Here is an 8,362-nt window from a genome sequence, read left to right as displayed (position 1 = left end):
TGGGGGTCGGGGGTCTGTGTCCAGGGTCGGGAGGTCGGGGGTCTGTGTCCAGGGTCGGGGGGTCGGGGGTCTGTGTCCAGGGTCGGGGGGTCGGGGGTCTGTGTCCGGGGTCGGGGGTCTGTGTCCAGGGTCGGGGCGTCGGGGGGTCTGTGTCCGGGGTCAGGGGTCGGGGGTCGGGGGTCTGTGTCCAGGGTCGGGGGGTCGGGGGTCTGTGTCCAGGGTCGGGGAGTCGGGGGTCTGTGTCCAGGGTCGGGAGGTCGGGGGTCTGTGTCCGGGGTCGGGGGGTCGGGGGTCTGTGTCTGGGGTCGGGGGTCGGGGGTCTGTGTCCGGGGTCGGGGTCTGTGTCCGGGGTCGGGGGTCTGTGTCCGGGGTCGGGGGGTCGGGGGTCTGTGTCTGGGGTCGGGGGGGTCTGTGTCCTGTGTCCGGGATCGGGGTGGGGGAAGTAGTCTATAAATATATATATTATATATATAGTGTTGTGTGTGTCTACATATATATATATAGTATATGTACATATTGTCTATGCATATATTGCATATGCGCACATTGCATATACAGTGTATATATATTTATGTGTGTTTGTGTGTGTCTGTGTCTGTGTGTGTGTGTGTCTGTCTGTGTCTGTGTCTGTATGTATGTGTGTGTGTGTGTGTGTCTGTATGTATGTGTGTGTGTGTCTGTGTCTGTGTGTGTGTGTGTGTCTGTATGTATGTGTGTGTGTGTGTGTGTCTGTGTGTGTGTGTGTGTGTCTGTATGTATGTCTGTGTCTGTGTCTGTGTGTGTGTGTGTCTGTCTGTGTGTCTGTGTGTGTTTGTACAATGTCGGTGGTGTTGAACTAATTATTTCCCTTTTCAGAACCAGGAGCAGCTGAAGGACGATGATTCGGACCTGATTCTGAACGATGGCGACATCAGCCTGACCTACGGAGACTCCACGGTGACGAGCACCACAGACTCTTCCACTGCCAGTTCTGATCGCAGGAACCTGATTCACAACCTGGAGGATGCCCAGGAGCGAGAACTGGCGTTCAGAGACCATGCAGTCATTATACGTGGCACCCGACTGGTCCTCCCAGTGGACGACACTGAACCAGCCCTTAACCTAAACACCACAGATAATTCTAGGCCTCAACCGATGTAAACTTATCAACCGCGGGTTTATCTTTCAGTTGAGTGCAGTTTATCGAGTGGCGCGTACTGCTCCCAGCTGAATGCATGCCTCAGAATATTTTAAAGAGTTGGACAGACTGCTATTTAATATACTTTGAGCCATGGTGTTTGAAGGACTGAATGTTCCTCACAGATGAAGCAAAGAGAGGATTATTATATGTATTTATAAATATGAATGGATTATATTTGAAGCACTGAGACACAATAACTGACGCCCAACTCTGTTTAAACAAACTGCTCTCACACCATGTTAATGGTAACAAGGGACACTGACCAGGGCTCCGGCCATTTTTTGACCATCTAGTTGGTGACTTTGAACTAGTTTGAATTTTGTTGTAAACCTCAGTTAGGAAATATTGGTGTCTTTTGTTAATACCGTGTCCCAGCCAGATCATTAAATCTCATCTCATTCACTAGGGATCTTTTTGGCACCGGCCTGGAGACCCTGTTGTATTGAGTGTGTCAGGATCAGAGACACCTGCTCTTTGTTCTGCTCCAGATTCAGTCCAGTTTTAGCTGCATTTAGACCCGAGTTCCCCCAGGATTGGTGCGTGTAGATATTTAATGTTTATGTTATATTCTGATTTCAGTGGTTGAAGAGTGGATGATTCGATGGATGCAAATGGTGAGGTATAACTCTCCCGTACAGTCCCACTGCTCAGTGACGTTTATTCACTCTCATATTGTGACCTTTCACTTTCAGACCTCCATTAACGGGTTTCCTGGCCCGTGGTCTGGTTTGAGGTGAAGTGATCAGAAATGTATCCCTCAGTTACAGCGGGGAATGGATCGGCTGTGAGGATGATTCTGCCTGGACCTAGTAACCCTCGGACTTTGAGAATGACCAGGTTTGGGTGTAGAGTGGACGATTGAGTGCTGCGTTCTGCCACTCTTGCACCGTGTGATAATAACTACAGCCTCATCCTATCACTCTGCCTCTCCCGATTAATCCATTCGAGTCACAGCATGCTGCCTGGGCTTTACATTCAGATCAGATTAATCGATATTAAATAGAGACTAACAGTTGTCTGGGAGCGTATTCTAAAGGTGTATCGTAGGTGGGAGAAATGGCCACAGGGAAGTGGTTTAAACTATTGCTGACCCTTGGAGCCTGTTCTAACCGTGTTTCAGTTTAAACCATTGCTGTCTGTGATCAGAACCATCCCATCTCTCACTGCTCACAGATCTTTCTAGAAGGAATGATTGCATTGGATGGTGTGTTTAAATAATGTGTATTTAGGATGAAATAGTTTTGAGAATTAGAATGCGTGTTATGATAGATTTGTTCGAATCAAAAGCTGTAAAATTGACCAGATCCCACTTAATGGGCCAGTGTCGCGGTTAAAGTACCTGAGCATCGGCCTTTGCTCCTCTCTGCTCACCACAGTCTATAGTTCTGGGGATTTTTCACACGTTGCGATTGTATTGTAATTAAATAGTCAGTAACCCTGCCCAGAGCTGTGAGCACCGGTGGGGCGTGCGGTGGGGCGCGGCGTGTCGCCGGTGGGGCGCGGCGTGTCGCCGGTGGGGCGCGGCGTGTCGCCGGTGGGGCGCGGCGTGTCGTCGGTGGGGCGCGGCGTGTCGTCGGTGGGGGCGCGCGGTGGGGCGCGGCGTGACACAAGCTCGTGACTGACGCTGATATTTATCATCAGCTGTTTGCTGGGTCGGAATATTAGGAAATTGACCTCACTTTCTGAGACTGAATTAGTCACTGCTGATACTGTGGCCTGATTGGATGTTAAATTGTTTTCCTTCCTGGGTTTGGAGAGTTCCTGCAGCGAACTGTGACCAACAATTCAAACCAGTCGCCACCATTAACCTAATTCTGTCTCAGTAAATTTACAGAAAGTCTCTCGCGCTTTCTCAGTCTGTCTGTCTGACTGTCTCTCTCTCTCTAGCTATATCTATCTATCTCTCCCTCCCTCCTCGCTCTCTCTGTCTCTTCTCTCCCTCCCTCTTCTCTCTCTCTCTCTGTCTCCTCTCTCCCTCCCTCTTCTCTCTCTCTCTCTGTCTCCTCTCTCCCTCCCTCTTCTCTCTCTCTCTCTGTCTCCTCTCTCCCTCCCTCTTCTCTCTCTCTCTGTCTCCTCTCTCCCTCCCTCTGCTCGCTCTCTCTGTCTCTTCTCTCCCTCCCTCTTCTCTCTCTCTCTCTCTCTCTGTCTCTTCTCTCCCTCCCTCTTCTCTCTCTCTCTCTCTGTCTCTTCTCTCCCTCCCTCTTCTCTCTCTCTCTCTCTCTGTCTCTTCTCTCCCTCCCTCTTCTCTCTCTCTCTCTGTCTCTTCTCTCCCTCCCTCTTCTCTCTCTCTCTGTCTCCTCTCTCCCTCCCTCTTCTCACTCTCTCTGTCTCTTCTCTCCCTCCCTCTTCTCTCTCTCTCTGTCTCCTCTCTCCCTCCCTCTTCTCGCTCTCTCTGTCTCTTCTCTTCCTCCCTCTTCTCACTATCTCTGTCTCTTCTCTCCCTCCCTCTTCTCTCCCTCTGTCTCTTCTCTCCCTCCCTCTTCTCTCTCTCTCTGTCTCTTCTCTCCCTCCCTCTTCTCTCTCTCTCTGTCTCTTCTCTCCCTCCCTCTTCTCTCCCTTCCCCCTCCTCTCTCCCTCCCTCTTCTCTCCCTCCCTGTCACCCTGTGAATGTACAGTTTGAGTTAATCCACCAATTGTGGAGAATGCCCTCTTCAGACTGTCAGGCTGTGAACGTGTAGCGGTCGAGTTTGAGCTGTGGAACCAGCTGTGTGTCAGCGTGCAGGAAGATCTCTCGAAACACTTAACATCGAGGAGTTAAAAATAGTGAATGGCAAACAGGAGAAAGACGGAGAGGGTTGTGGTGGGGTGAGGTGTGTGAGGGTGCAATCAGAGAGAGGGTTTTGAGGAGGTAACAAGGCGGACGGAAATAAGGAGTGTAGAGGGCAGGAGTGTTGTAAATCAGGAGCCACTGATGGTGGAGGAAGCAGAGACGAGGAGCTAGCCCAGTGTTAAAGGCCCATTACTCTCCTTTTAACTTTATTTGAACAAATAAACCAATTTTATTGGGGAGAGTAAAAGAGCAACAATTAATTCTTTTGTAACTCTTCAGTTCTATTTTGAATCCAATTAATTTTTTGGTAACGTAACATTCTTAAATTTATTCACAGAGAGGAACAAGGCAAAATCATCAGAAATATTCAAAATGGAGTTGGATGCTATAATGGGAGAGTTAGGATTCAAGAGGGATGGTTTGGTGAGAGTTACGGTCCTGGGGGGATGGGTTTGGTGAGAGTTACGGTCCTGGGGGGATGGGTTTGGTGAGAGTTACGGTCCTGGGGGGATGGGTTTGGTGAGAGTTACGGTCCTGGGGGGATGAGTTTCAGGCCGAGGAGCCTTTCCTTCTGTTTGACTTATGTTCAGATATCTTTATAATTTATGTAGTTCTTTGTTATACTATATCCCTAACCCCTAACCCATGGATTGGGTCAATCGTCTCTTCCCACTACCCCTCTCCCTGCTCCCCACTCCCCCATCTCCTGACTCTCCCTTACTGCCCCCTCCCCACATGCCCCCCCATCCCTTCCTCCTCTCCCACTCCCCCCTTTCCCACTGTCCTCACTCCCCCCTCCCCACACCCCCCTCCCCACTCCCCCCCTCCCCACACCCCCCCTCCCCACACCCCCCTCCCCACACCCCCTTCTCCCCCACTCCCCTACTTTCCCCATTCCCCCCAATCCCCATTCTCCCCCTCTCACTCCCCATTCCCCCCCACTCCCCTCCAGTCTGCCCACTCCTCCTCTCTCCCCACTTCCCATTCCCCCACTCCCCTTCCCTCCCCCATTCCCCCTCCCCATTCCCCCTCCACACCTCACTCCCCACTCTCTCCACTCCTCACTCCCCATTTCCCCACTCTCTCCACTCCCCCCACTCTCACTCTCCCCCATGTCCCCCCCACTCCTCTCCGCCCCCCCCCGCCATGACCACACCCCACTGCGAGGAAATTCCAGGTGAAAATTATCTGCCCCGCTGTCCCAAGAGTCTGAGAGAGTTTGTCTCCGACACGTTGACCAGTAACGAAGCTCGAGCTGTGCAGAAACTGACTTCAGATCAGTGACTGTGCTGCTGAGATATTTAAAGTGAGACCCATCGATACGGAGGTTGCTGCTGGGACTGAACGCTGTCCCTTCTCTCCCTAAATCTCCCTATATCCTGATTTAATCTTTTGTAAAAAAAAATAAACCAGTTAGTTTTGTGTATTTGTCACCTGTTTATCGATGGCCTCCTGTTAATAATTTGCACTTTTTCAAGAGCTGCGTGTCTAAAATTCCTGAATTAATTTCAGTGAAGTCGTCAGGAGGCTGAAACATTAAAGTGGGGGTGAGATGCACTTTTATCTGCTGCTGGCCCGGCCCGGCTGGTGATGTGAGCTCATTGTCAGACTGTCTCGGTCACAGGGCAGGTCGGTGGCAGCAGAAATATTTACAGCCAGATGTTGGTTTTTCAGGGTCAGTGACGTTTAGCTGATGTGATAATTGGTGTTTCCCGATGTACAAATAGTGTTAAACGTTGGGTTTGTGACGGTGGATGTGAGTGATGTGTTTGCAGTTCTTTATCTCTGCGCCATTTTTGTTTATACTGATTGCAAAAAAAAACCAAGTTGTGTAAATATCCGTTAATTAATGTGGTGCCTGGGATGGAAAATAAAATCATGCGTTTGTTTTAAAAAAAATAGTAACTGGAAAAATAATTTGGATTATATTCAGCTTTTTAACTTCAATCTTCATTTACAGCGGAGTGATCCCAATCGATCCCAATCGATCTCTGTTGATCCACAGCCGAGGCGGCCAATGGGCTTTTCAGGGGGACTTTCACTCCCACAGACAGTGTCGGCCGTGACCCAGTCGGTGTCAGTCGCACCTCTGAGTCAGAAGGTCATGGGTTCAAACTCCACTCCAAAATTTTGAGCACATAATCCAGGCCGACACTCCCGGTGCAGTACTGAGGGAGCGCCGCACTGTCGGAGGGTCAGTACTGAGGGAGCGCCGCACTGTCGGAGGGTCAGTACTGAGGGAGCGCCGCACTGTCGGAGGGTCAGTACTGAGGGAGCGCCGCACTGTCGGAGGGTCAGTACTGAGGGAGTGCCGCACTGTCGGAGGGTCAGTACTGAGGGAGTGCCGCACTGTCGGAGGGTCAGTACTGAGGGAGCGCCGCACTGTCGGAGGGTCAGTACTGAGGGAGTGCCGCACTGTCGGAGGGTCAGTACTGAGGGAGTGCCGCACTGTCGGAGGGTCAGTACTGAGGGAGTGCCGCACTGTCGGAGGGTCAGTACTGAGGGAGTGCCGCACTGTCGGAGGGTCAGTACTGAGGGAGTGCCGCACTGTCGGAGGGTCAGTACTGAGGGAGTGCCGCACTGTCGGAGGGTCAGTACTGAGGGAGTGCCGCACTGTCGGAGGGTCAGTACTGAGGGAGCGCCGCACTGTCGGAGGGTCAGTACTGAGGGAGTGCCGCACTGTCGGAGGGTCAGTACTGAGGGAGTGCCGCACTGTCGGAGGGTCAGTACTGAGGGAGTGCCGCACTGTCGGAGGGTCAGTACTGAGGGAGTGCCGCACTGTCGGAGGGTCAGTACTGAGGGAGCGCCGCACTGTCGGAGGGTCAGTACTGAGGGAGCGCCGCACTGTCGGAGGGTCAGTACTGAGGGAGTGCCGCACTGTCGGAGGGTCAGTACTGAGGGAGCGCCGCACTGTCGGAGGGTCAGTACTGAGGGAGTGCCGCACTGTCGGAGGGTCAGTACTGAGGGAGCGCCGCACTGTCAGAGGGTCAGTACTGAGGGAGTGGGGGTGGGGTCTGGGGGGCGGGGGGCTGGGGGGTGGGGGGCAGGGGTCTGGGGGGCGGGGGGCTGGGGTCTGGGGGGCGGGGGGCTGGGGTCTGGGGGGTGGGGGGCTGGGGGGTGGGGGGCGGGGGTCTGGGGGTCTGGGGGGCGGGGGTCTGGGGGGTGGGGGGCGTGGGGGTGGGGGTCTGGGGGGCGGGGGGCTGGGGTCTGGGGGGTGGGGGGCGGGGGGGTGGACATTGACAGAGGTCCAGGAGCAGAGTGACCCGACGCCTCCTGACTCCAAGGATCTGAACAACCTGACGATTTACCGTGGAACGGGATCAGAGACGGAATTCTTGGCCTAATTTAGAGAGAAAATAGTGCACAGATTTCATGTGTGATCGCAATATTGGTTAAAGAAATAATTACAGCTGTAACGAGGGATGATATGTTCGAAGGATCATCAAATGAGGCCATATGGATTGAGCTAAAGAACAAAAAATGGGGCAGTCACACTGCTGGGAGTGTACTACAGACCCCCAAACAGTCAGAGGGAGATAGAGGAGCAAATATGTCGGCAAATTTCTGAGACGTGCAAAAACAATAGGGCAGTAATTGTAGGGGATTTCAACTACCCGAATATTAACTGGGATAGAATCAGTATAAAAGGTATAGGGCACAGAATTCTTAAATTGCATTCAGGAGAACTTTTTTAGCCAGTATATAGCAAGCCCAACAAGAGGGGGAGCAGTCCTGGACTGAGTTTTAGGGAATGAAGCTGGGCAGGTGGAAGGAGCATCAGTGGGAGAGAATTTTGCTACGAGTGATCATAATTCAGTTAGATTTAGCATAGTAATGGAAAAGGACAAATATAGAACAGGAGTAAAAGTTCTCAATTAGGGAATGGAAATTTTACTGAGCTGAGTTGTGATTTAGCAAAAGTGGCCTGGAAACAGCTACTTGAAGGTAAATCAGTGTCAGAGCAGTGGGAGGCATTCAAGGGGGAGATTCAAGGGGTGCAGAGTAAACATGTTCCCACAAAGAAAAAGGGCAAGGCTGCCAAATCTAGAGCCCCCTGGATGTCAAGGAGCACACAGGGTAAGATAAGGCCGAAAAAGAAAGCTTATGTCAGACACTGAGAACTCAATACTGCAGAAAGCCTAGAGGAGTATAGAAAGTGCAGGGGTGAAATTAAAATTGAAATTAGGAAAGCAAAGAGAGGGCATGAAAAAATACTGGCAAGTAAAATCAAGGAAAACCCAAAGATGTTTTATAAATACATAAAGAGCAAGAGGATAACTAAGGAAAGAGTCGGGCCTATTAGAGACCAAAAAGGTAACCTATGTGTGGAGGCGGAAGATGTGGGTATGGTTCTTAATGAATACTTTGCGTCTGTCTTCACAAAGGAGAGGGACGATACAGAGATTGTAGTT

The 8,362-nt window shown here is 51.6% G+C and overlaps 1 protein-coding gene across 1 annotated transcript in view; it reads left to right on the top strand.

The window, feature by feature from the left end:
* Window positions 1–3,744, top strand: part of slc9a6a (solute carrier family 9 member A6a) — an 84,898-nt gene extending 81,154 nt beyond the window's left edge. The window contains 1 exon segment of the mRNA XM_067996759.1: window positions 856–3,744. Coding sequence (XP_067852860.1) covers window positions 856–1,140 — 285 coding nt within the window. The 3' untranslated portion in view covers window positions 1,141–3,744.
* Window positions 3,745–8,362: the final 4,618 nt, after the last annotated feature.

The sequence above is a fragment of the Heptranchias perlo genome, chromosome 15 (assembly GCF_035084215.1).
Source record: "Heptranchias perlo isolate sHepPer1 chromosome 15, sHepPer1.hap1, whole genome shotgun sequence".
NCBI classification, from domain to species: Eukaryota; Metazoa; Chordata; class Chondrichthyes; order Hexanchiformes; family Hexanchidae; genus Heptranchias; species Heptranchias perlo.
Note: the sequence above shows the minus strand (reverse complement) of the source record. Positions and strands in the feature narration are given on the sequence as shown.